Genomic DNA, 27412 nt, shown 5'->3' with positions numbered 1-27412 from the left:
CATTAAAGAGACCTGGGCTAGAGATATAAATTTGAGGGGTCTCAGTATATCAATGTGTTTAAGCTGCATTTAAAGCCAAAGGGGTGGATGAGATCACATAAGGATTCAATTCAGTTAGAGGACTGAGGACTTAGCCCTGGAGTGCTGGAATATTTAGAGGTTGGGAAGATCAAGATGACCTAAAAAGGAGAATGAGAAAGAGGGACCAGTGAGGAAGAAGGAGAACCAAGAGAGTGGACTCGTGGAGGCCAGTGAAAGAGATTGACTCAAAATGGAAGAAGCATATAACTGTGTCAAACACTGATGGTGGTTCAATGAAGGGGAGCACTGAGAATTGAAGCAAAGTGGAGGATCCTTTTCAGTGGCATGGTGGGCGTAAAGCCTGATCAGCATGGGTTTAAGAGAAAAGGGAGAAGATCAAGTAGAGACAGCCAATATGGACTGCTCTTCCAAGAAGTCTTATCATAAAGAGGAGCAGAGAAGCAGGGCAATGGATGGAAGGGTGGGAGTCAAGGGAGAGTTTTATTTTAAGGTGGGGTTTGTTTAGAAGGGGACCAGTCCATCTTTAGTAAAAGGAAGGAAGGCAGATTATGTGGTGCAGATACAGATAGACTGATGGATTTCATGGTGGTGCACGTGGGAATTCTCTTCTGATATATTCGATTTTCTCAGTCAAATAAAAAGCTCAGTTGCTAGCTGAGAGTCAGAGGTGGAGAAGTGGTGTTGAGAGGTTGAAACGGAAAAGTTGTAACAAAGTCTAGGACAGGAGAGGGTGCTGACTAGGGACATGACAGGATTGCCTGCAGTATGGAAACCCCATCCCAGATTTGCTGTCAGGAACACATAAAACTATTAGTATGGTTGTGTGTTTCTTCCTAGCACATTGAGGCTACTCAAGTGTAGGCATGGAATAGGTGAAGAGTTGGGTTTAATCAAATTCAACAGAATCAAAAGAATTAAAGGAGATAGATGTGGTACATATATACAACGGAATATTACTCAGTCATTAAAAGGAACAAAATTGTGCCATTTGCAGAGACATCAATGGACCTAGAGACTGTCATACAGAGTGAAGTAAGTCATAAAGAGAAAAACAAATATCATATAATATCGCTTATATGTGCAATCTAGAAAAATGATTCAGATGAACTTATTTTCAAAGCAGAAATAGAGACACAGATGTAGAGAACAAACGTATGGATACCAAGGGGGGAAGTGGGGGTGGGATGAACTGGGAGATTGGGATTGACATATATACACTACTATGTATAAAACAGATAACTAATGAGAACCTACTGTATAGCACAGGGAACTCTACTCAATGCCCTGTGGTGACCTAAATGGGAAGGAAATCCAAAAAACAGGGGATATATGTATATGTATAGCTGATTCACTTTGCTGTACAGAAGAAACTAACACAACATTGTAAAGCAGCTATACTCCAATAAAAAGTAACAACAAAAAAAGAATTAAAGGAGATAATTTTAAAATTAAAAAGCAAATAAGATTGGTTGTCGGTGGGAAGGACGACTGGGTGTCCTGGGGACAAATGTGGGAAGGAGATATTTTACTCTATATTCTTTTATATCTATTGAATTTTGATCCATAGAAAAGAATGAACTCTTCAATAAGTTATAAGATAATTTTAGATACAGATAAGTGATGTGAAGAATGTAAAACAGAATGGAAAAAACATGGTTAGAGCACATGAAGGGTATGCTATAGATAAAGTGGTGATACTTGAGCTGACATAGAGGATGAGAGGGGTTCTGTCTTCTTTATTATTATCATCATCATTATGATTAATTACAGCTAACTACAATGCCTTTAATTCTGAGCTTGAGTGGGAGGTGATTTATTTTTGGGTTATTCAAAATCATTAGGCCAAATAATCTGACCTTTTAAAAACTGTTAAAAGTGATTATGTTTATTTATGTTGCTAAAATGAGGTAGATTTGTTTTCTTTCCCAGTTCAGTTATGTGGTTGAGCTGATAAATAATTTTTTATCTTTGTAAGAAAGATTTTAAAAACCATTAACCTGTAGCTTGTGCCAATCAACTTATCCACATGGTACCTGGCAATGTCTTACACCTTGATCCTGTACTTTCTGTTAATAGGTTAAGGCAAAAGGAGAAACAGACTCAGAGCTGCCTCCAGGGCACATGCCCGCAAAGGCAATTCCTAAATGAGTCTAGAAAGAGTAATCTCATTGAGTAGACAAGGAGATTCCTTGCCCACCTCTCTAAGGATGCTCTTTTGTGTTTCTGCAGCCTGCTTTTACCCATCAGGAGGGAGGACAAGATGTGCTGTTAGACAGAATGTTCTGGTCCATGTCTTCTGGGCTTGGGGACTCCCTGTTCCTCCTGGGCATTTCCCTCCCTCACTGGCTCATATTCATTGCTTGAGACTGCATGCAAATACTACTGCTATCCCTGGCTTAGCACAGGGGTTGGCAAACTTTTTCTGTAAAGGACCAGAGAGTCAATATTTCAGGCTTTGCAAGTACTAATGTCTCTGTCTCAGCTCTTTGACTCTGCCATTGTAGTGCAAAAGCAGATATGTAAATGAAGATCTTGGTTTTGTTCCAATAAAACTTTATTTATGGATGCTGACATTTAAATGTCATGTAATTTTTACATATCACAAATATTCTTCTTTTGATTTTTTGAAAACATTAAAATATGTAAAACCCATTCTCAGGTTGTGGGCCATACAGAAATATGCAGGGAGCCAAATTTGTCCTTAGGCTGTGGTTAGCCAACTCCTGGCTTAACAGGATGCTCCCTATCAGCGCTTCAGGGCCACCTGCATCTCCTTGTATCTGAACTTGGAACTTCCCCATTGCTCCTACTCCTGCATTCTTCTGCACCTGTCTTGGGCCATGTTTCTTCATAAATTTACTCCGTTTTCTGTCTCTCTGAGATTCATCAACATTTTTGATACACTGACAGAGTAGTATTCAAACATTTTTATAGACTACGTTATTTTAATGAACTTTTATTTCACACTTTTTTTTTTTTTTTCTCCAGAGGGAGTATAGAAGTTTGATGAATGCCCTTTGACTACTAAGTTGTTTGTTGATTTGCCTACTTTGGAGTGACATTAGGCAACTTCCAAAAATAATTCAAAGTCAGTTCTTTTTAAACTTATTTAAGAAAAAAAATTAGAAATTATAGTGATAAAAGTAAGTGTTGGAAAATCAGGTAGACATTTTTTTGTGGCTCCCTAACAAATAAAGGGGGAGAAAACCTTAAAAGCAACATTAACAAGAACTAAATAGTCAAGAATAATTTTTATCAACTGCATCTCAAAAGTTTGAGAGTTTGCTTTTTCAAAAACAATGATCTAAAACAGCTCCTGCCAGGTGATCAGGAGTCTATTACTGAGTTCTAAAAATTTCAGCAGGCAACTCAAAGAGAGGAATTGAGATCCTAAAGTCTAAGAAATTGTGTGATGGAGACCAAAGCTTACCTGGTTTAGTATTGGCAGCTGTTCTCTCTAGTTTGTGCTACTTTGCAGTTTTCTACCAGTGAGACAGAGGTGGAACAGACATCTGGAGTGGGGAGGGAGAATAGGATGTTTCCAAAGAAGTTTTGGAGATAGGGATGAAACTGTGGAGCACTTCACATGCAAAATGGGATTTGGGGAGATTAATGTCAAAAGACAATTTTTAGAAATGTAATCTCCTTACTAGAAGGACAGCATAATATAGTGGTTAAGAGCATAGAGTATGGAACTGAGCCTATCAGCGTTCAAATCTGAGCTCTACCATTTACTATCTGTAGGACCTTGAGCAAATTACTTAATTTCTGTGTAACTCAGTCTCCTTATCTATAAGAGAGATAAAAATAGGTCTACCTCATAGGATTGTTATTAGTGTTAAGTGAAATGCCATATGCAAAGTGTTTAAAAGTGCCTGCTACAAAATAAGTTCTGTAAAAGTGGGTGGTGGAGTCCTTTTTATTCTATGGTCTGCTGAGGCAGAACTAAAGGCAGACTTTCTTTAGGCCGTATTGGGTGTTAAGATAACTAATTCCTCAGTCCTATGTGTTTGTTGCTGTTTAAAAAGTCAGGAGACCCTTAGAGGTTTAAACATCAACCAACATTTTATTGATTTCAAAGTAATGTGTGGCCTACTGTCAGTCCCTGGAGTCCAGTATGTGCATGTGTGTCTGTGTGGGCACGTATGTATGTATGAGTTGGGAGTAGGGTATGGTATGGGTTCTATCTGTATAAAGAAGCAGAAAAGCAGGATGTCCAATATTCTGCATAACTGAGGAATCCATTTTACCATCCTATAGCTTATTCGCGTGCCACCCCAGGAAGCCCCCTAGCGCTACACACTCCCCCCGAGGGCAATGCCAGCCCTGTCTATTCATCTTCGATTACCAGGGAGCCTCTGTTCCTCAGTGAATTTCCTTTCCATTCATTTTCAAATGACTTTTCTGATATGGGCCTTGTTGAATATGCACAAGATAGAGGCAGAGGTATGTGTATGGATTGATTTGCATAAGTATAAATACAGTATATGTAGCCTTATTTAAATGATAGAATGATAATATTGTGTTGCCACCTCAGAGTGAAAGCTAATTAATTCAGCTATTGAGATGATAAGGATTCCTTTCTCAGTTAATACCAGAGCAAAAAAACCTGCAGAATTGTCCTAGCACTGTTCCTTTGACTCATCGTGGAATAAGGAATTTTATTTCAGTTCATTATTGAGCTATCAAGATCTATCATGGTTTTAAAGGGAATTGTTCCTGGGAGGGGCTGAAAATTAGTGGGAAGATTGACTCAAGTAAGCTAAAGTGGTCATTGAGATCAATCATTTGGTATCAGGAAAAAGGTTCTTTTTTCTTTTTTTCTTTTCTTGTCTTTCTTTCTTTTTTTGTCTGTAGTTTCTTTTGAATTGCATGATGTGGTGTTTGCACTCCCAATATCAACACTGATCTGAAGCACAGTCTTTTTTTAGACTTTATGTGGTTGGATTTGACATTTAGGAAAATGGTAATACCTTTCCTACTGAAAGTTATACCAGCTCACAAATTCAAAAGCAAGTCTATGACTTTTTTAACCTTGACATCTCTAACTTTTTCTTCAGCCTGTTTTCATATTGAGTTAGTTATCAAGTCCTGAATGTTCCTCTGTTTCCTCCCCCCCCACCACCCCATATAGGTCAGGCATCAGTCACCCTCTGGCCATAACAGCCTCTTGCCTCCAGTCTCCGGTCTCCCTGTCCCACCTTTCTTGACCTTGCCCCAAGGAGTCTTCCCAACATGCATGTTAGGTTAGACCCTCCCCTGCCAAAACCCTCTAAAAGCTTCTCTCTCTCTCTCTCTACTTGATATAAAGATTCAACTTCTTTGCTTGGCGTTCAAGGGCATTTAACCATATTCTGTCCCACTACATGCCCTCATCCAGCTCCCACTAATTCTCCCCACACTCTACCCTCCCATCAAGATGTATTATCTACCCTTCCTTGGAATTTCCATAACTCCGTGCATTTGCTCATTTCCCAGACTGTCCTTCCTCCCTCAAAGTCCATGTTTCAAAATCCTACTTATTCTCTGAGGTCCAGCTCAAATTCTACTTCCTTCATGAGTTCTTCTGTGATTCCCCCTACTTGGAATTAATCAGGGCCATTCCCAGCCCATATAATGCCTTTTCCTCGAACACTAGACTTTTAGCTGATGGGAAATTGTCATATTATACTTATTTTACTAGGACAATTTTTATTGCCTTCTGCTTGGAAAATTGTCATAACAAATGTGCAAATCACCAAGTCTATGACGGAATTGCTGTCTCCCTTTAATGTGGCACATCCTTCACAAGCATTTAGTGTGGCCATGCAATGATCACTTTTTCATCTACATTCCAATAATTTATTACTTAATTAGCTATCCTATCACTCTACATTTTTATTGTGCTGTGATTTTACTTCTTTGTCTTCCCCCTAAGTTGGAAGCTCTGAGGGACAAGGAATGTTTTCTTCATCGTGGTATCTCCGTTGCATTCTCTGATGCAGCTTTCAGGTAGTAGGTATTTAATATTAAGTTATTCTACTCTCTTGTAATGCAAGGGGGGTAATTATAGCATAGTGGTTAAGAGCGTGGGCTTTGGTGCATGACTGCCTGGATTGGAATCTTTTTAGTCCAATTATTAACCATGTGATCATGGCCAAAATACTTAACCTCTCTGTACTTTTTTCTTCATCTGTAACATGGGGACACATAATATTATCTTCATCATAAAACTGATATGGAGATTAAATAACTAAATGCAGGTGAAGTGGTTAGAACAACAGAGAGTGGGTGCTTAGTAAATGTCAGCTATTATTCCAACAGGCTGTTAAAATAGGAAGGACACTGCTGTCTCAATTTTGGCAAAGGCATGAAGACAATAGATGCTACATTCCAAAGTGAGTCCATCTTGCAGTGGGTAGTTAAGAACTAGTTAAATACCTCGCTTACTTTGAGGGTATGAAGTGAGCAGGAGTTGGAAATTAGAGAGTGATCTTTAAAGATTTTGGAACATGTGATTAGTGTGCTAGGAATCCCACATTCCCATTGCAAAGGGGTGGGTGGGGTGTGGCTGTCTGCCCCTGGGGGCCACCGCTGGAAAGTATGGGACTTTTGTGAGAATTAGAAAAAGGTGTCCCCCTTCCCCAGATAAAATCTGTACACTAAGGAGGCCCTGCTGCCCCAGGCCCAATGGAAGGGTCTTCAACAGGATCACTCAAGGAGATTGTCATGTATTCCCTGCAGCTGAGGGACACTGAAGATGGGCGTCTTTCACCTGAGAAGTTGAAAGGGCAAGAGGGTGGGTGGCTGACTGCTCATAGGTAGGTGGGAGCAATTTTCTCTGAGTTTGTTGGAGCAGAGAAAACTGGCATGGGGTTGAGTCCATGGAGTGGAGGGACCTCAGAAGAAAGAGGACGCAGGTGAATTGCCAAATTCCTAGATGCTGAAGAAGGAGATGCAAGCCATGGGCTAGAAGAGAGACATATTTGCCCTCAACAAGGAACTGCAGAGGAAAGTATCCCAGTGATGGGAGGAGTTCTCAAAAGAACCCAAACCAAGGGAGAAAGAGTCAGTTTCCGAAACTTGCTAGATACAAACCAGCTTCTAACAGCACCAGGCAAGTAAGCTCTTTCCTGTCACTTCTTCCCCTGCCTCCCCCAGCCCTCTCCTTATTCACCACTCCACCTCGACTCCGAAAGTGTCAGGAACCATGGTCATCCAGGTCTATGGGTGGAGGAGGAAGAGGAGAAGCAGAAAGGAGGCCAGTCAGTCCCCTCCCCACCTCCAGGAAGCTGAACTGTAGCAGCTGTAGCTGTGGCTGCATCCTCTCCGGGGAGATGTTTATTTTAAAGCACGGTTGGCATGTTTATTATTATACCAAGCTGCGTATATTAAGTACTGAATTGAAACCTCAATACTCACTTCCGAGTCTGACCTCTGCATCCAGAACTGATCATTCAGTCAGCCTCTCTGCCTCAGCACAGCCCAGTAACACGGAATTTCACTAGTTTGGTTGTTTGCCTCTCTTTGTTCTCAACCAACCTGTAAACTGTAAGAGGGCAGTGATACCTTATTCACCCCTGTACCACCAGCACCTAGAGCTCATTAGTATATAATGGTCTCCCAGTAAAGATACACTAATGAAAGTAATCTATCTTTTAAAACAAACAAGATTTTTCCAAAGAGAGGCTATAATTCAAATGTGTCTTTATTTTTGAGAAACAAATCATTAACAACAGCAGCCATCTGGACCGTGCAGCACAGCCAAAAGTACATTTGTCACCGATATGGTCAAGGATGGCCTGGGTGCCCCGCAGGGGTTCATGAGAAAAATGCTCTGGCATCTCTCAATCCAAGTGTGTTGTTAGGAGCCTCTTACTTCTTTCTGCGTTTCTTCCCCAGGTTTCTTCAGGAGAAGCATTACCAAAAATGCTGTGTACAAGTGTAAAAACGGGGGCAACTGTGTGATGGACATGTACATGCGAAGGAAGTGCCAAGAGTGTCGACTAAGGAAATGCAAAGAGATGGGAATGTTGGCTGAATGTATGTATACAGGTATTCGCAACAAGCAATTAAATTCCACTAAAAATCTCTTAAGGAGGCAGATGTCAGGTAACTCACATGATTAGAATTGTACGTCACATATTAAAGAAGAGACTTACTAAGCCATCTAAGTTCTTGGAAAGGGTAATGAACCACTGAAATTGTCGAAACTGTCAGCTAAAGAGCTTCTTATGCACCTGAAAGAAACAGCTGTGTTTTGGTGTCCATTGTTGCAATGAATTATACGTGAAGTGAAATGGCGTTAACATACAGTCAAAATAACATGTTTTAATAAGCTACAAAGAATGACAGTCTAAATGTTTCCTCCAAATAGGATTTAATATCCTTCTTATTTATTGTTTAATCAGCATAAAAATTCACAGTTGTGGGAAAAATTAAGAATGCTCTCTAAGGTGTAACTGCCTGTGAATTGTCTAAATAGAGTTTTAAACCTAGTCATTTTATTAAGACTCCTTTTTCTCTTAGTGCGGCTTTGAACCAATTTGTATAGGTTTACACAGGAAATTAACTACTCCGAATTTTAATATAATTCGGTCCTTCAATCAGATAAAGAGACACTGTATTAACTGCTGGCTTTGTGAGAAACCATAATCTTCATCAAAATTTGGAATGCATGCTAGTACATAACATATTAATTTTTCATTCTGCAAATTCTACAGACCACTCAGATTCTGAGATATGTCCTATTCCTGCTCAAAACAAAATAGACAAACAAACGTCACCAAGGGGATGATAACATTCAGAGAGGGAATGCCACATGAAATAAAAGCCTTTGGAAGGTGAATCCAGTTCTATTGTTCCCCAACTGCAGGCAACTGGGATGGACCCAAAGAAATAACGCGTGCAGGAAGGGGGGAAAAATAGGTCAGTGTAAATAATCCAGCTCTGGATGGATGAAAATTTTATAGTGCCCGATCACAATCTCTTCTTAGCGTATATGAAACAAGAGACTGCGGTAGGGGCTGTGGCTGGAATCCAATCTTGCAGTGGAAACACTTACTTCGATCCTGGGTGGTTCATGTTCCTTATCACTTAAATATGAACCTGTTCCAGCAAAGTCCTGAGGACATTTTTCATGACTCCACCTACAAGAGTCTATAATGTTATTTATGAAAACACAAACTTATCTAGTAACAGATATAAGAGCTTTTGTATGATCCTGTAAAATAAATGCCCTGGACAAAGAAACTCTTGGAACTTCGTTTCATTAACATTGAGAGAATAAGGAAGTTAAATAGGAACATGGGAGATTGTTCTTCATTATTTTAATAGTTCTGTTTAAGTGTAAATTTATGATGCTATTGTATGATTATTCAAAAGAAAATTTCAAAGTCCCCTGGAGTTATTTTCATCTGTAACTATATTCTTAATCATTTATACAGTTCTGAAAATTAGCAGGACTTTAAAATTTTTCCCTAAAGGATGTTGATATCATTTTACTCAACACGTTTACTTTTGTGTTTAATGTGAAATTGGATCTACTTCTTACAGTACAGTTATGTAAACATCGATGGAAAACAATATTAATCCTATGTTTTGAAACACTAGCTTTCAAGGCCCCCTAGGCCAGGAAGAGGGTGAGTGTCATTCACCTTTTTTATTGAATACCTTACATTCGTACAATGCTCTGGTGTTACAAATTCTTTGCAGAAAGCTCATTTTAAAAAATGACTTAATGATATTTAATCTACAGAAAACTCTGTGGGGTAAATATTATTCTCATTTTACCAAGGAAGAAACTGAGGCTCACAGGAGATGCATTTCTTGTTCAAAGCCAAGTCTTAAAGTGTCAGTAGGGCTAGAATTAGCTCTGTGCTAAATGGCAAAGGAGACCTTTTGAGCCGACCATACCTCAGCCGCCTCGTGACCACACACCCAACAGGACTTTCCTTGGATGGCGAAGATTCTCTGTTTATGTTTTCAGGCTTGTTAACTGACATTCAGTGTAAATCTAAAAGACTGAGGAAAAACGTGAAGCAGCACGCAGATCAGACCATTAATGAAGACAGTGAAGGACGTGACTTGCGACAAGTGACCTCGACAACTAAGTCATGCAGGGTAATGACAGGCAAGCGCGTCCACCATAGCCGGCGGCCACTGAGCTTCTAGGATGTTGTGACTTGGGCGGGGGGCTTTCACACCAGGGCCACAGCCACAAGCAGAATTTCATTTCAAGTGTGCATCAAGTGCTTTTTAGTCAAGAGAGTAATACATGCTTCCATGTAAAGATTCAAAGGATAGCAGTTATGTAAACGTGGATGAAGTAAAGTAAGTGAAAGTTCTCCATCTCCCTGATCCCATTCTCCTCCTGCTTCCCAGAGGTAACCAGTGGGAATGGTTTGGGGTTTAAAACGAGTGTCGATGACATTTTTTTCCCTGTCAATGAGAAGGGAGGCTCAGACTGGAAAGGATGTGGACTCAATAGGGGTTTGTGGATTAGTCCTTATCAAGGGGTAAAACAGGGTGAATACACATCTGTGGGTCAATAGAGAAAGGCCCTTCTCCCTGAGGTCACAAATTACTCAAGAAATCCTTTGAGTGACTCAGGACAAAATAGAGGAACAGCATCTTGGATGCTTAGCCAAACGTGTTGTGATAATTCACAGAACATTTGGAGGAATTTTAATTTGCCATTAGTTGAAAAACCAATAATCCATGATTGATTAAGTCACACCCTTCTCAAAATTTATTATACTACTGACAAAGAAAATTTCATCCATGTTTAGTTTTGCAAATATGTTATTTTGTGTTCATTTCAGAAAAAATAATTTTACTTAAAAAGTACAGCTGACCTTTGAACAACTTGGTGGGGTAGTTAGGGATGTCCACCCTCGGGCAGTCGAAAATCCACATATAATTTCACAGTCTGGCCCTCCCGTAACCTCAGTTCTGCCCCTGTGAATTCAACCAACCACAGATTCTGTAGTGCAGTAGAACATGTTTAGTAAAAGAAATCCGTGTATACGTGGACCCACGCAGTTCAAACCTTGTGTTGTTCAAGGGTCAGCTGTATTACTTTGTCATAGTGCTTCATCAATAACACTTCGGTAAAGGAAGCAACGAGTCGACACTATTATTCACACTCATCAAAAGATGCTAATCAGCGGGAAAGAGGTGTTTGTGGTCTGAATTGTCCAGATTGATGACTCACTACTTCAGGGGTTGGCAACAGTTCTGTAAAGGGCCAGATATTTTAGGCCTTGGCCACATGGTCTCTATGAGAACTACTCAACTCTGCTATGGTAGTAGGCCTGATAGTCTTCATATCCTGATTATTATTTATTCACAAGAAATACATGAAAGGAATATTTTGTTATCCCTGTTTTATAGATAGGAAAATTACCCACTTGGGACAAATTCAGTGAAATATGATGTGGCTTGCCCAAGGAACTAGAGAAAGCAATTACACATTATAACAGAGTGCATGCACAGTTTCTGCCATGTTTAGGGCTTTTTTCAACAATTTCTGCTAGTGGTTTACTCCAGATGAGAGTACACATGGGAAACATGCCTTATAACCTGCTTCCCTGACACCTTTCATTTTTTTGCCAGTGTAGGAGAAAACTGAACTCACCCCAGATCAACAGAATCTTCTTCATTATATTATGGATTCATACAGCAAGCAGAGGATGCCTCAGGAAATAACAAATAAAATTGTATGTACAATATCTGAAAATACATGGGTTTAAAGTTAATATTTTCTGGAGCTTTTACTACCTTGGGGGTCAAATTTATACATGAATATGTTATTTTAAATGATTAGGGCTTAGAATTTAAGTTGTACATTTAAACTTTTTGCAGCATTAAGCAAAGAGTAAGAAGTCTCATGCTTAGCTTGGCAATAGTAATTGTTCTCCAAGGATATGAAAAATTTGAGCTGGGTCTTAAAATTTATTATCTAAATATGGTTCTATAGTCTAACAATTTTATATTGATTTCTCCTTCTATCTACTTATCATTTACTTTTTTCTTGAAATTTAGTTAAAAGAAGAATTCAGTGCAGAAGAAAATTTTCTCATTTTAACTGAAATGGCTACCAGTCATGTACAGATTCTCGTAGAATTCACAAAAAAACTTCCAGGTATTTTTAAATGTAATTACTTTTCTACTACACTGTACAATATTCTTGTGACATTGAGAGGGAGGTCTGTTCATTGTAAAAAGGGAATAATGCCACATCTGCTTTATAGCTTTTTATTTATTTACTTATTTTTTAAATTTTATTTATTTATTTATTTATTTATTTTACTTTTGGCTGCGTTGGGTCTTCGTCACCGTGCGCGGGCTTTCTCTAGCTGTGGCAGTCCTGGGCTACTCTTCCGTGCAGTGCACGGGCCTCTCATTGCGGTGGCTTCTCTTGTTGCAGAGCATGGGCTCTAGGCGCGTGGGCTTCAGTAGTTGTGGTACGCAGGCTCAGTAGTTGTGGTACGTGGGCTCAGTAGTTGTGGCGCACAGGTTTAGTTGCTCCGTGGCATGTGGGATCTTCCCAGACCAGGGCTTGAACCCGTGTCCCCTGCATTGGCAGGCGGATTCTTAACCACTGCGCCACCAGGGAAGTCCCCCACATCTGCTTTAAATTAATGTGTCTAATTACTATAGACATGAAATATTAGAGCCAGATAGGATATTTTAAATTATTTATAATAATTCTCCAAATTGATAGATTAAAAAATTGAGACTTTCCAAAGTTGTCATTCATCCATTTATTCATTTAATTACCGTTTTTTGAAATGTACTCTATGCTAAGTACCTAGCGATTACCATCAAGGAGAGTGATTAAAGGCTAAAATTTAAAAAAAAACAAAAAACCATGTATACAAAGTGCTGTTGAACAGAGAGAAAATGATTCCTAATTGTATCTGAGAAAGACCGGGAAGCTTCAGAAAGAATCATATTTGAGTGTAAAAGAAAAAATGAGTTTTCCCGGTGGTATGAAAGAGAAAGGGCATTCCAAGTCGAGAGATCTGCATGTGAAAAGGTAATGAGGCATGAACAAGAATAGGATTATGAGAAATGGAAGAGAAGATTCAGTGTGGCTATAGAATAATGTCTGTGGTAGGCTCCTTGGTTAGACATAAGGCAAGTTGGTACCAGACTGATAAGGATGCCCTGGATGGTAAGAAGTTTTTCGTGGCTTTTTTTTTTTTTTCTTTTTGAGAGGAACATAATGAGATTTATGTTATAGATCTATGGCTTTATTGGGTTTGTATAAGATGGATTTGAATGGGGAGGAACTGCAGGAAGGGAGGATCAGCTAGTATGCTACTGCACCAGTCCAGGTAGAGGGCTTGAAATAAAGCAATAGCAGTGGGAGAGGGAAGAGGAAACAAAATGAAGAGAGACTCAAAGATTGGTAGGGCTTGATGAACAAGTGTATGTACGGGATGAGGGAGAGGGACTTATCCATAGTCATTTAGATGGTGCCAGTACAGAAACTGGAATTCAAGGTTCTTGTCTCCCACTGCCACTCCTCCCCCATTCTTTCAGCCACATTATCAATGCTCTGTAAGCCAATAGGTTTAAGTTGTTTCAGTGTTTTTAAAATATTTTAGTACATTAAAATCCATGGTCTAGTAGAGTATAATAAATATCTTGTATAGCAGCATAACACTGTAATATTAAATTACAGAAGGTGACTTCTGATGTAGGATTTTAATTAGACAGTTTAATTTGCTTTCTTTTGTCAGCATTATGCTATTATTTTATTAAATGTGTCATGGATAGACATAAGCTTATATAAAAGTCATAAGATGTGGGGAGAAAGTTCTTGTTATCATTGAAACATTAATATTCTCTCATTTATTTATTAACAATGAAAGAGGAACTTAATTTGTTATATGCTAATTTGGCTGAAAGCAATCATGATCAAAAAAAAAATTGCACAAGAGTGATAACTGTGGGGGGAGAACTGGGAAAGGGAGAATATGATGTTCTTGGTTGTTTATGGGAAAAGGTTTTTCAGTTCAAATGGTCAGTTGGTATTGAATCAGGAAATAATTGAAGGCGAAAATGTATCTTATTCATAAGAAGGTAACTTATCTGAAAGCAATGGCAATATCTTACACACTTCTTCATTTCCAGTGCCTAACCTATTTCCTGAGGGAGAGAAAGAGTACAATTAATGCATGTTTAACGACTAAAGTAGAAGGAAAAAAATTTAAATGCAGCAGGAAATAAAAGGCAAGAAAACCTTGAGAAAAAAAAAAAGTCTTTTAACAATAATTATAGAAATGACATTATTATATATAGTAATAATAGTGATATATAATACCAATATGAAAGGGTGTTTTGTGAAGGACCCAGCTGAGTCACTCCTTTCAGCAATTCATTGAGCATAACCTGTGCCAGGCACTGTCCAGGGTGCTGGAGACTCAGCATGGCTCCTGCCCTCAAAGGAGCTCTTAGGTTCTCTAAGGTAGTGACTTTTTGAAGAGTCATAATAAAAGACTCAAGCTCTCAGAACAGGGGAAGGTTATTCATTATCAACAGGAAAAGAGATGGTCAATGCAGAGCTGCTACTTAGAGAAGATGTTCTGCTGCTCTCATTGATCAGGCATTTGTGACACTGAGGTGAAAATGAGACTTTAAGACTGATTTAAGTTTCTAGGTTATATTTTAGGAAGAGAAACAAAGGGGCATACCTTCTAAGAGAGTGATTCAGAATCTTGGGTAGAGGGAGACAGGGAGTATAGTTTGAAAAAGCCTGTTCTTTACTCTCACAATCTGATTTTATACTTGGGGAAAAATGCAAATTATAGAAAGGGACTTAAATATTTGCTTATCAACATAGGGGTTGAATTTAGAAGATCAATGGACTTTGATAAAAAGTCCTACCAGATACTGCTGAACTGAATGAATAAGCATTTTCAGAACTCTAATGGAAAACTGATGAATTCATAAAAGTGCTAACAAAAGATCAAGATAAAAAAAAAAAAATTACATGGGACTGAGTGAACTGATGAGGATGATTATAATTTTTGTGACTTTCTGTTTGAAGAAAAAAAAACAAAATCCTACCAGAGACCTTTCCAAACATCCTTAAAATCATGCCTCAGAGAGCTGGACCATCTCGGAAGGCAGGCTCAGCAGGCAGGAAAAGAAGGAAATTTTCACCCCATTTTTAAAGTTTTGTATACAAAAACTCCAAATAAATTGGTACCCATTGTAAGTAATTCAATCATGCAATTCAAACAATGCAGAAATTTATGGACCAGAAAGTTAAAGTCCCCTTCACAGCCATCTGTATCATCTTTATTATAGGTAACTATTGACAGAAGTCTGGTTTGATTTCTTTCATATATTTTAATCTATACACACATACACATACATAGATTTTTTTTAAACATGTAAGTGAGATTATATAGTACATATTTGTTTTGGGGTATCTTTTTTTCTTTAACATCTTCCCATATATGTAAATCAGCCTCATGCTTTTAACAGTTGCATAGTATTCCATTGTAATAATAATAGTTAACATTATTTAAGTATTTGCTGTATGTCAAGAACTGTACTAAGCATTTAATATGATTGCCTCATTAATACTTCTGCCAATCCTAAGGGGTGGGTGCTTTTATAATCCCTATTTTGGAGATGAGGAAACTGAGACACTAAGAGACTGAGTATGTTTTCCAAGACCACAAAGATAGTAAGTGTCAGAGACAGAATTTTATTCTAGGCAATCTGATTTTAGAGACCTTATTTTATACTGCCCTCCTATGGATCTACCATAATTTATTTAAGTAATCACCATTAATGGACTCTTGCTATGTTTTCAGTTCTTGAATTCATTCATTTATTCATTGAGCAAGTATTTTTGAATGCCTACCACCAAGATAGTGACTTTTAATCCTTAACATTACTCTTTTCTCTGAACTCCATTGTTATTTAATGTTTTTCTAGGGCATTTAGACCCTGATGGCATTAGTTTATCTCTATTTGTGTTTTGTGTGTCTATGTGTCTGTGTGTACATATATGCATGTAAATTTGTGTTTGTTTCCCATTCATTCATTTAGTCATTATTAACTTGCTGAACAGTCATTATTCAACAAATAATTCTTGGATACCCATTATATGCCAGGCACTTGGGATACAAAAGTGAATAAAACAGGCAAAATCTCTGTCCCCAAGAAGTTTATACTCCAGGAGAGGTGGCAGATAATTAACAAATAAGCAAATAAACTTATAATATCCTGTCAGGCAGTAGTAAGTTTTATGAATGAAAATAAAGCAGGTAGGGACTAGTGAGTGCTATTTTAGGTAGGGTCACCTTGAAGCAGAGGCCTGCATACACTGAGGGAGTGGGGCATGGGGATAGCTGGGGAAGAGCATACACCGTGAGGCAAAATCAGACTTGTGCGTTCACCACAGAGCCAGAGGTCTGTGTGGCTGGAGCACAGTGACAGAGGAGGAAGTGATGAAGGAGAAAGTGAGGTCAGAGGGGCCGCTGGGGACTATAGCATATAAGCCTGCATAAGGACTTTGGATTTTCTGGGCAGTGTTCTATTTCTTCAGGTCATCAGGTTTTTCCTGTATGTCTCTGATTTTCCCTACCCCACCTGCGCAGCGCTGAGCTCAGAGCAGATACCTCAGCATGGCCCTGATTGGTTTTTTGGCGGGCAGGGTGGAATGCTACCCATTCTTCACATTGATTAAAGACTCACGAGTTGGCCAAATATTCATTGAAACCTCTGAATACATGTAAAATGTTTTCTGGCTTGTGGATGCTTCCATCCTGCAGAGTTGACCCTCTCTGACCCTCTCTGATGTGACAAGATATGACTAAAATAATGGCTCAAAGAGAATCTACTTTATCTCCAATATTTCATCTGAATCAGCCTGTCTCTTCCATAGTATATAAGTATACATATTCGGTATGGACTTGATATCCTCTTTAGTCTGGACTTGTTAAATAAATCCTGCTCAATGAAGATAAAAGTCAGCTTCTATTTGGGGGAGTCCAGTAGAGACTTATTGACTCAGTTTAACTGCTCAATCTTAAAACAATTACAAAATCACTTTATGGAAAGGTTTTATCAATGGGGATGATGGTGACGATGAAATATTGTTATACAACATTCACAATTTTTGATACTGATTTGATTATCATCTTCACTCAGGGTTTCAGACATTGGACCATGAAGATCAGATTGCTTTGCTGAAAGGGTCCGCAGTTGAAGCTATGTTTCTCCGTTCAGCTGAGATTTTCAGTAAGAAACTTCCAGCTGGACATGCTGACCTATTGGAAGAGAGAATTCGAAAGAGCGGTAAGTAATTTGGCTAATGGTAAAAAGTTTGTTCCTGTAAGTAAGAATTTGTACATCCCATGAAGGCAGGCCTCTTGCCTATCTTATGCAGTTATATGCCCACTGTGACTAGCAATGGCACTAAAAATGACACTATCTTATGCAGTTATATGCCCATTGTGACTAGCATAGAGAATGACACTAAAAAGAATAGATGGGGATTTAGTGACTTGGTTCAAAAATTCTTGTTGTAATAGCAAAATACCAAAAATACTCTTTTCACTGCATTAAGATGAAGGACCAAAGGAGAAATTTTTTACAGATTGGAATATTAGTCTGATTTTTAAAATAGCATAAAGGAGCTGGGATTATTCAGTCTAGAAAAAGATTCATTTATTCAAAATCTTCAGGTATGAATGACTATGTATCAAACTATTATCCATCTCGATGCAAAGCAAAATAAGAAATAATACTAATAGCAACATTTATACATCATTTATTAGGTTTCAGACACTGTTCTGAATACTTTATATGTATTAGTTCATCAAATCCTCACAAAAATCCTGTAAGTTCTGGTATTATTCCCATTTTATAGATGAGAAAACTGAGACAGAGAGTGGTTAAATAACTTTTCCAGAGACAGACATGAAGCCTGACTTCAGAAGCCATATATATTAACCACTATACTCTACTGCCTCGCAAGAGATAAAAATGAAATAATGAATGAATAACACAATTTAACTTACTATGGAGGAATACTGTGACAGGGAGGGTATGGAGATGACAATGTATGGTCTTTGTCCTCCAGGAACTCACAGACTAGTGGGGAAGGTGTACAAGCAAGTGATTCTAAATCAATGTGCAGTGTAATAGGGACTATAAGGAATGTGTATGTAAAATGAAATTGAAGCGTAAAGATGTGCCTGCCTTCCTGTGAATCTACTTGGTGAGTCACAAAAGGCATACAAAGTTGACAGTTGAACCATGGAGGATGATTAAGAACTTGTCAAGCCACAAAAGCCTGAGAAAGGCATTCCAAGAGATATAGCCATTATAACATAATAATATAGAAATTGCAGGTGCAAAGATGTGGAGAAATGAGAGAGCATCTGTGTATAGGACTCACAAATACCTTGATATTGCTGGAAAATAATATTTGTGGAGCTGAAAATGTAGTGAGTACTAGATTATTAAGGATGGCAAATGCCACAAAAGTAGCTTTAGTTCTTATATAATGGGGATTCTTGGTAATATTCTGAGCAAATATGATATGACCATAGCAGTACTGTGGAAGATCTTTCTAGCAGTAATGTGAAGGAAGGTTTGGAGGAATTGAGACCAGAGGCACGTCTCTATAAAGAGACCAATGCAATAACTAGGTGAGAAAACATGAGGGTCTTGCAGGTTAAAAATATGTAGTTATCAAAAAGAAAAAAACTTGCTTGAGAACATAAGTTTCAGAACTTGTGATACTGCAAGTTTCAGAAGAGTTCAAGAATGAAGTTTTCCAGAACACAATCTGTATGAATAAAATGCATGCCTCCAGCTCATAATAAGATACTTTACCCAAACATCAACCACATATTGTGACAATAAAAACCATCCAAACTCACATGCTGCTTCGTATTTTATTATCTATAATGATGCTTCCATTTATTAATATTATGAATTTGCTTCTCCCAGTGGATTTTCAGAACATTGCCTCTTCCCCACACCACAGAAAAACCTGATCTTGCAAGATGACCTTTCAGAATAACTTTTTATTTTTATATAAATATAACACATTCTTATTTCTACTGTACATTTAATTCCAGAATAACATAACATTTCAAAGTTACCCTGTTTAAGCCTACAGAACTCTTTAAAGAACATCATGTGAAATTTCTTTTCTTGTTCTTCAAATTCATACTCTTGTTTGCTTTTATCAAATCCCATCATATATACAAAGATACTGTCTCCTGAGACACATTTACTTAGTGAGGGTTACAGGGTTTATTTATATTAATTGAGGCTTCAGAACACATATCTGATACAACCTGTGGCTGAGTTGTCTCTACATAATTCTAGTGCATCAATTTTTTTATTCCTAATGTGGTATTATGCAAAATTCATTTATAAGCTGGAATTTTTAATAAATACAGGAATAATCATATGATACCATAAAATATGATAGAACTGAAAAGGGCTTGCTAACACTGAATGAGTTTACATTTTAGCATTAAGGAAATTAGCAATAACTTCTCACAGACTTAACAGAACAACTTGTTCTATGTTCACTTCCGATACAAATAACCTCTGAAATTTATAGTATTTTTTGGCCTTTTTTGATTCCCCGCAACAGACATGAGTGAAATATTCAATTCAGTAAGTGTTTATCAGGATGAAAGTATACCTTGTGATTTTACAATGGTTTGCTTTTACATGCAACATCTCCTTAGTATTCCAATGGCCCCTAAATATGAGTGCTATGCTCCCATTTTATAGATGGGGAAACAGGCTTAGATAGGCTAGGTGACCTGCCCAAGGTCATACAGCTAATCAGTAGACTGCCAGGAGGTGAACACAGGTGTTCTACTCAAAGCCCAGTACTATTTCTACACATTGCACCTGTCACTCACTAAGATATAATATTTGCCCAACTGTCAGCTGGTAGGGAATATTAAGACCCAGTAAGACATGGTTCCTGCCTTTTGGTTGAGTGAGAATGCATAAGCAGCAGCTAGCAATTTGAAATTGCTTTTAAGCAAATGATAAAATGAATAAAGACAATGAGTTCAGAGGAAGGAGAGATGCTTATTAGAGTGATGAAGTTGTAGTAGATAGTAAAATATACTGTACATAGTATATTGTGCTTATTTTTTCTGCTCTTTAAATATATATGATTTTGCTGCTTTAACCTTGGCAACTTGTGCAAAATGAAAACAATACGAACTAAATTCTCTAATGAAGCCCATATAAGCTGATTATCAGTTCATAGACAGTCTTTGAAAGAAAGGTTGGAAATGTACAGAAACAAATGACAATATTTATGAGAAAGTTTAATTTAAGAATTAGAATTCTTACCAACTCTCATGTTGCTTTTTAAAGTTGTCACACAGTAATTTTGGCATGGACAAATTTGGGAGTCAAATTATAGGAAGAAACCTCTTCAAAGTAAAAGAGATTATTAAAGTAATAAAAGCATCAGTATTTCCATTGCCCCTCAGCAGTATTCCCCAAGCCTTCTGTACTTGTCTAGTTTAGGACATTATGTATTTATTTATGTATCTGCCTTCTCCATTAATCTGTAAACTGTTTGAGGACTTTTCCCAGCACCATCACAGTGCCTGGCACAGATGAGGCACACAAAAATTGGTGAATTTGATTGAGATGAATCTGGAACTTGACAGTCCAAATCCTGGCAACTCTTAAGCATCATTATCCTAAGATAAATTTTAGCCAGTAGGACTACTGGAAAGTATGTTATTTATTAAATATCTTAAATATTTTACATTGAAAGCAGTTATTTTTTGAATTGCTAATGTGATGGCAGCTTTTTACTCAAGGCCGACAGTATGGTACAAATGACTCACTGAGTGGAGGTTAGTTAGCAATTGAAACAGAGGCCAAGGTCCAATCTCTTAGCACCAAGAGAATGTTTCCATTGTCTGAATGGCATCATTTCCCCTAGCACATCTCACAGCTATGTAACCTTCATCGCTAGGAACAAACAAAACATAACATTGCCTAATTTAACAAGCATTTATTAATCTCCTACTCTGTCTCCAGCAGGACGCTAGTTACTAAGGATACAGAGAGGAATAAGAAACATCTTTATTGGTCAGGCAATCTGCCAGGCATTGGGAATACCGCAGTTGACTCCTGCTCTCATAAACTGGATGTGGTATTTCACACTCTAATGGGAGGGAGAGATATGAATTGTGAGAGGTGCAATAGAATTGAACATAGAGAAGGGAGCAACTAATTCTGCTTCACCGTGACAGGTAAAGCTCCACAGAAAAAGCAAAATTTGAACTTGGCCCTGAAACATGGGTAGGGTGTCCTAGCCGAACAAGGATGCCTTGTATACGTGCACTTGTGTATAATACACACACATACACACCTTGGCTTTATTTTTGTCCCCAATTAAAATAACTTAAAAGAGCATAGTGTTAATTCTATCACATGGTTATTCTCTCAGAGAATATTTCTTATCACTGGACAATTAATTTATCAATCACAGACCTCTTTTTTTTTTTTTTTAAGGCAAACAAGAAACAGAGAAGCAGAAACAATGGTTTTTTACAACTGAACATTTCCATGGTAGTCTTTGTGATTAAGTTAGAAAATAGCCCCCTCTTGTGACCAAAAATCAACTAATTGGACTTAAGAGTAAGTTTCAGAAAGGAGTAAACAGGAAAACAGGAAAAGACTGCCCCTTCAGGACGATGCTATTGTTACATTTCTTAGGTTAGAAATTGCTGGCTCATAAACACTTAAAACACCCCTTTGTTTATGTTGGTGTGATTAATTCTGATTATTGACTCTAATTCCAAAAGCAGGTTTATATTTTATCTATCCTGTAGGAAAATAATTTTTTTAAACTCTTCTATTATTTATTTTCTACATTTTCTCTGTATTCACTGTTGTTCTTTACAATGTGCATAAGACAAACAGTTGTAATAAACATTTTAACCTGGTTTTTTTTTTTTCCCAAAAATTATCAATTGCAGTTAGATAGCTAATGGAGGTATCATCTTTGGAGGGTGAGAGAGGATTTAGAAAAACAAATAAAACAGAAAATTAGGTAGTCAAAGATGATTTCATAAATATTTTCAAATCTGTTGCCTTTAATCTTATCTCCAAACCCTTATATACTATTTAAAATAATGACACAGTCGTGAGTTATTATTTTAGGTAACCACAATTAACGGGTGTAATACCCAACTATTGAAGACTGCCATTTTTTGAAGATGAAAAAGAATAGCTTTATTAACAAATACAGATCTTAGCTTAGCTTTAATACCTAGAGAAAAATACTGAGGCAAATCACTGATCAGCCAATTTGTATTCATCCCTAGCAAACTGCAGAATGCAAAAACAAAACAAAAACAAAAATGTAGCTTTGTAAGCACAAAAGTACATGAGCTTCTGACATGTATACAGTGATGTGTATAAAATTGATGACTGATTAAAAAAAAAAAAAGTACATGAGCTTAATCGAAGGTTAAGATGGAACTAATGTGTTGACCCAATTCTCCTGAATAAAAACATTAATAGTTCTTTTTATGATTATTTGCTCTAACATTTATTGAGGGTTTACTATGAGCCAGGCATGGTGCTAAGAACTCTACATATATTATCTCATATAATACTATTGATATAACTCACATTTCACAGATGAGGAAACTGAGGCTTAAAGAGTTTAAGTAATGTGCCCAAGATCAAGTCATAGGTCAGCTTTTAAACTCAGGCTTACTACCCCTTAACCACTATGTTTGTTGGAAACCAGGACTAGTAGTCCCAGCCTCACATACTCCAGCCCTCTGCATTTTAAGTTGTATCTAGTTTGGTCATGGGTATTCAGTTCAGTCTGTAACAGCTGGATAGAGGGCAATCTTCCACATGGTGTCATCCCCAAGTTGCTCAACAAAGACACTGTCGTTAAGAGAGCCAACTGGGGTCGATTAAACGTCAAAGGAGAAGAAAGTGTGCTACTTTGACTAAAGAGAGAAAGGCCAAGGATTCTGTTTGAGAAGATTCTTTAGATTCATCTAAAGGTGAGGATTCAGGCTTTCTGATCTTGTGAAGTATAATATTAGATGATAATTATACTCTTTAGCACCTGGAATCCAACTTTATTCTGGTGTGTTTCAACTGAAGCTCTAAGGCTTTTAGGTCGGGTTTGGGATGGAATAGAGTAGTCTATTCTAGTGTGGACCAATTCTGGGAAACTCATTCTCATCTTAATTCATCCATAAGTCACAACACACCTTTTTTTTTTTCTTTTTTTCTTTTTTTTTCTGTCTGCACAATTCCCCAGTCAAAGCTTTTCTGGAGTGGAGCCATGCACAGAACAGGCACCAAACTAATAGCTGTTGAATGATTGGGGGAAGTGGCACAAAGGAATCTTAAATTATGAAGAGGAGTAAGTTATAAAGGAGAAGGAAGATATTCCAAGTAGAGAGAACATGTACAAAACTGGGCAATAAGAATTGTTTAGGGAACTCCAAGTGCCTGAACATGGCTGGAGTATAGGCTGTGTGATAGAAAGATAGTACCCCTTAGTCACAACTAAGAGCCAGGACTCTGGAGCCTACTAGCTTTGGTTTGAATCCTGGTTCCACTTCTCACCAGCTGTGTGTCTTTGGTCAAGTTACATAACCTCTCTGTACCTATCTCATGGGGTGTTAGAAAGATTAAATGAGTTCTAGCATAAGAAGTGCTTAGAACAGTGCCTAGTACATAACGAGTACTCAGTAAATGTGAACTCCTATTGCTATCATGTGGGTGAGTATTGGGCGGTGTGAGAGGCAGGGGACGGGTCCACGAGTTTCCTATGTAAAAAGGAAGAACATTTATGCCAAAAGCCATGGAGAGTTTTTGAAGGTTTGTAAGAATTGGGGAGACAGGGTGTGGTTTGAATTTTAGAAAGGTGATTCTCGAATGGATTAAAGAGGACCACACTGAAGACAGGAAGACCAGTAAGGAGGCAACTGGAGAAATCCAGATGAAAAGAAAGAAAGACTTAAACTAGGTCAACCAGATGCAGTGAAGAGGGGAGGGAGCACCAAGTGAGAGTTAGCTGGTCAAATACGCAGGACTTGACTCAATCCAGGCACTGGACTGAGTTAGAGGAAGGCTGAATCTTGGTTGTCAGGTGGCGACAATTGGATGGGTGAGGATACCAATCACTGAAAATGGGAACATCAGGAAAGGAGTGGATTTGGAGGAAGATGGGGAATTTAGTTCTATACATGGTGTCTTTGATTTTGGACACACTGAGTTTGAAGAGAAGGGCCAAGTACCATTGCCTAATAGGCAATGGATAAACAGGTTTGGTACTTCAGAGAGAGATCAGAACTCTGATACGAATTCTAGCCAATGTATTAAGTAGAGTTTATATTTCTGGACTGAAGAACAATAATTTTTTGTGGGTTAAGATGCTGTCTATGTCTTGATTATAGATAGTAATGTTAAAAAGATTAACTAAAGCCCATCTAGAACATGGTGAAGTTCAGAGATTCTTTTGGCAATTCGAGAACATTATCATTTATTGTTACACAGTAGTGACTAAAACAAAGGCACTGCCAAAATCAAAGACATACAAATCGCTGATTAGGTTATATTTTGAGGATTTTAACTGATCTTCTTTGCAATGTCTCACCTTTGGCTGGGACATTTAATATATAGTCATTATTTAAATGTGGCTGGGACGTTTATCAAATGTCTGCAAATGGGTATAAGTATTAACATGTATGTATATATATAATATGTTTGTAATTTTACACTTTTCAGTCATTCAAAAATTTTACTATGCCTCTGCAATTTTTCAACTTTCCCCCATAGGTATCTCTGATGAATATATTACGCCTATGTTTAGTTTTTATAAAAGTGTTGCAGAATTGAAAATGACTCAAGAAGAGTATGCTCTGCTTACAGCAATTGTTATTCTCTCTCCAGGTAATTTCAATGTTACATTTTTATTTTTATGCCATTTGTTGGTTTTCCCCTCAAGTAGAGTAGTAATATTAAAGAAAATCTTGGATAAAAAACATAAAGAGAAAGTAAAATGGCATATAATTCCACCAGTCAAATTGAACCGTTGTTAACATTTCAGTGTAGTTGTTCTCAGCCTTTTTCTAAACGTCATACTCATTCATTCAGTAATTTCACTTTGAACACCTTATATGCACTAAACATGTTTCTAGACATTGTGGGATATAGCAGCAAAGAAACAGGCAGGATACAGCTACATGGAGCTTACATTCTAGTAGGGTGAGAAAGACAGTAAATAAAGAAATGAATACAAATAATTTTCAGGAGGTGGTAATACTACAAAAAATATAAAGATGTGGGTATAAGGAAAGAAAGCGGCAGCAAAATGCTGTTATAATCAGTGGTCAGGGAAGGCTTTTTTAAGGGGTTGAAGTTTGAGCAAGGACATAAATTATATACTTTTAACATAGTAAAGAACATACTGTCTTTAAGTGTACTTTTCCCATGTCATTAAATAATTATATTGGTAAAAGTTTGTTGTAATATGTACATCATATTCTATCGTATGATGTACAGTCATTTACTCAGTTGTTACCATGTTTTGATATTCAGGATGTTTCCAGATTTGTTGTTGCTGTTGTTTTAAACAATGTTGAAATGAATACCTTTGTACATAAAATTTGTCTATATTTTTGATTAATTATTTGGGAGTAAGTGATGCCATGTTCATGATTTGTAAAGCTTAATTACAATGATAGCCTTAAACCACTTTTATACATGATACTGAGGCAGAAGCTAGTTGTTAGTTTGTTTTACCATAAGAAATTATAATTCAAAAAAGAAAAACTTTTCAGCGGTACATACTAAAGTTACACACATTTATACCCTATAACCCAGCAATTCCAGAATATACCCACCAGAAATGATACTTATGCCCATCATAGAGTTTACCTTGAGTGCGTTTATTACCTACTCCAACCTCATACTGCTCCCTGCATGATGGGCCAATAAATCAAGAGACGAGGTGTTGGGACAAGGAATAGCAACTTTATTTGGAAAGCCAGCAGACTAAGAAGATGGTGGACTAGTGTCCCAAAGAACCATCTCACCCGAGTTAGAATTCAGGCTTCTTTTATACTAAAAGGGGAGAGGGTATGGCTGGTTGCTGCAAACTTCTTGATGCTGGAATCCTTTGTTCTTGCAGCTGTCTATGTGGGTCTGGTCACAATGTTCCCATAAATCTCCAACAAGATAAATGTTATTCTCTGTTCTGCAACTTTTTATCTCTATATGAATGGAGAAGTGTTATACCTTTAAAGGTCAGAACCTTGAGAATGGGATATCTTATATATTTCACGCTCTAGGCAACATTCGTTCACAAAAGGCACAGAGCCAGCATGACTAAGCACAGGCAACAGAGCACAAGGGTTAGAGCTAAAGGAATAGATTCAGTATGGAGTCTTTCTGGTACACACTGATTGGAGGGAGAATTTAGGGAGGCCTCTGGGGGGCAGTAAAGGTCTTATAGCGTGATCTAGTTGTGATTACACGAGTCTAAATACGTGTGTGTAAAAATTCATCAATTTGAACACTTAATTTGTACATTTTAAGTGTACATTTATAACTTACACTTCAAAAACGTGAACATTACTGTAATTATGCCAAATTATTACTTTTCCACTTTTTTTGTCATTTTATTTTAAACTTCTAAACAGACAGACAATACATTAAGGACAGAGAGGCAGTAGAGAAGCTTCAGGAACCACTGCTTGATGTGCTACAAAAGTTGTGTAAGATTCATCAGCCTGAAAATCCTCAACATTTTGCCTGTCTTCTGGGTCGCCTGACTGAGTTGCGGACATTCAACCATCACCACGCAGAGATGCTTATGTCATGGAGAGTGAATGACCACAAGTTTACCCCGCTTCTCTGTGAAATCTGGGATGTGCAGTGATGGGCATTTCAGGGGCAGGGTCTAGCTCTTCATTTTCCTCATAATATAAATCCTATATATAACTTTCCTTTATTTCATTTGTACCTGGTTTTATGCAAGAATTCTCATCAATATTTATGTGGTAGTTATATAACCTCCACAATTGTAAATGTGGGGCTAGGTTGAAATACTTTCTCTACATTGTATTCTACAAGGCTTCAGGGAATCTTTCATTCAAATTGGTATGCCCTGTTTGCCTAATTAAATTAATCATTACTTCAAGTCTATCTGTTGAAATAGGGACAATCTCATTTTGCTCGTCATCTTACCTTACTGCATATATTTTATTAAAAGGTTGTTTTCAATTTGGGCAATAAACTGAACATAATGGCAACAGGCTTTTCTTTGGGAACAAAATTTGAAAAATATACAGCTTATTTCTTTAAATGATGA

General features: G+C 37.6%; 1 protein-coding gene across 2 annotated transcripts in view; it reads left to right on the top strand.

Moving 5' to 3' along the window:
* Positions 1–27081, top strand: part of NR1H4 (nuclear receptor subfamily 1 group H member 4) — a 44212-nt gene extending 17131 nt beyond the window's left edge. Inside the window, exons 3-9 of one of the 2 annotated variants that reach the window (XM_061204864.1) lie at positions 7924–8064; positions 10010–10143; positions 11643–11741; positions 12067–12166; positions 17203–17349; positions 24877–24990; positions 26742–27081. In XM_061204864.1, the coding sequence (XP_061060847.1) occupies positions 7924–8064; positions 10010–10143; positions 11643–11741; positions 12067–12166; positions 17203–17349; positions 24877–24990; positions 26742–26980 (974 nt within the window). In that variant the 3' untranslated portion in view covers positions 26981–27081. Of the gene's footprint in view, positions 1–7923; positions 8077–10009; positions 10144–11642; positions 11742–12066; positions 12167–17202; positions 17350–24876; positions 24991–26741 lie in introns of both variants that reach the window. The other variant, XM_061204863.1, reaches the window with a different exon arrangement.
* The last annotated feature ends 331 nt before the right edge of the window (positions 27082–27412 follow it).

Source organism: Eubalaena glacialis, chromosome 11 (genome assembly GCF_028564815.1).
Source record: "Eubalaena glacialis isolate mEubGla1 chromosome 11, mEubGla1.1.hap2.+ XY, whole genome shotgun sequence".
Taxonomy (NCBI): domain Eukaryota; kingdom Metazoa; phylum Chordata; class Mammalia; order Artiodactyla; family Balaenidae; genus Eubalaena; species Eubalaena glacialis.
The sequence above is the reverse complement of the archived record's forward strand: the minus strand, read 5'-3'. Positions and strand labels throughout refer to the sequence as shown.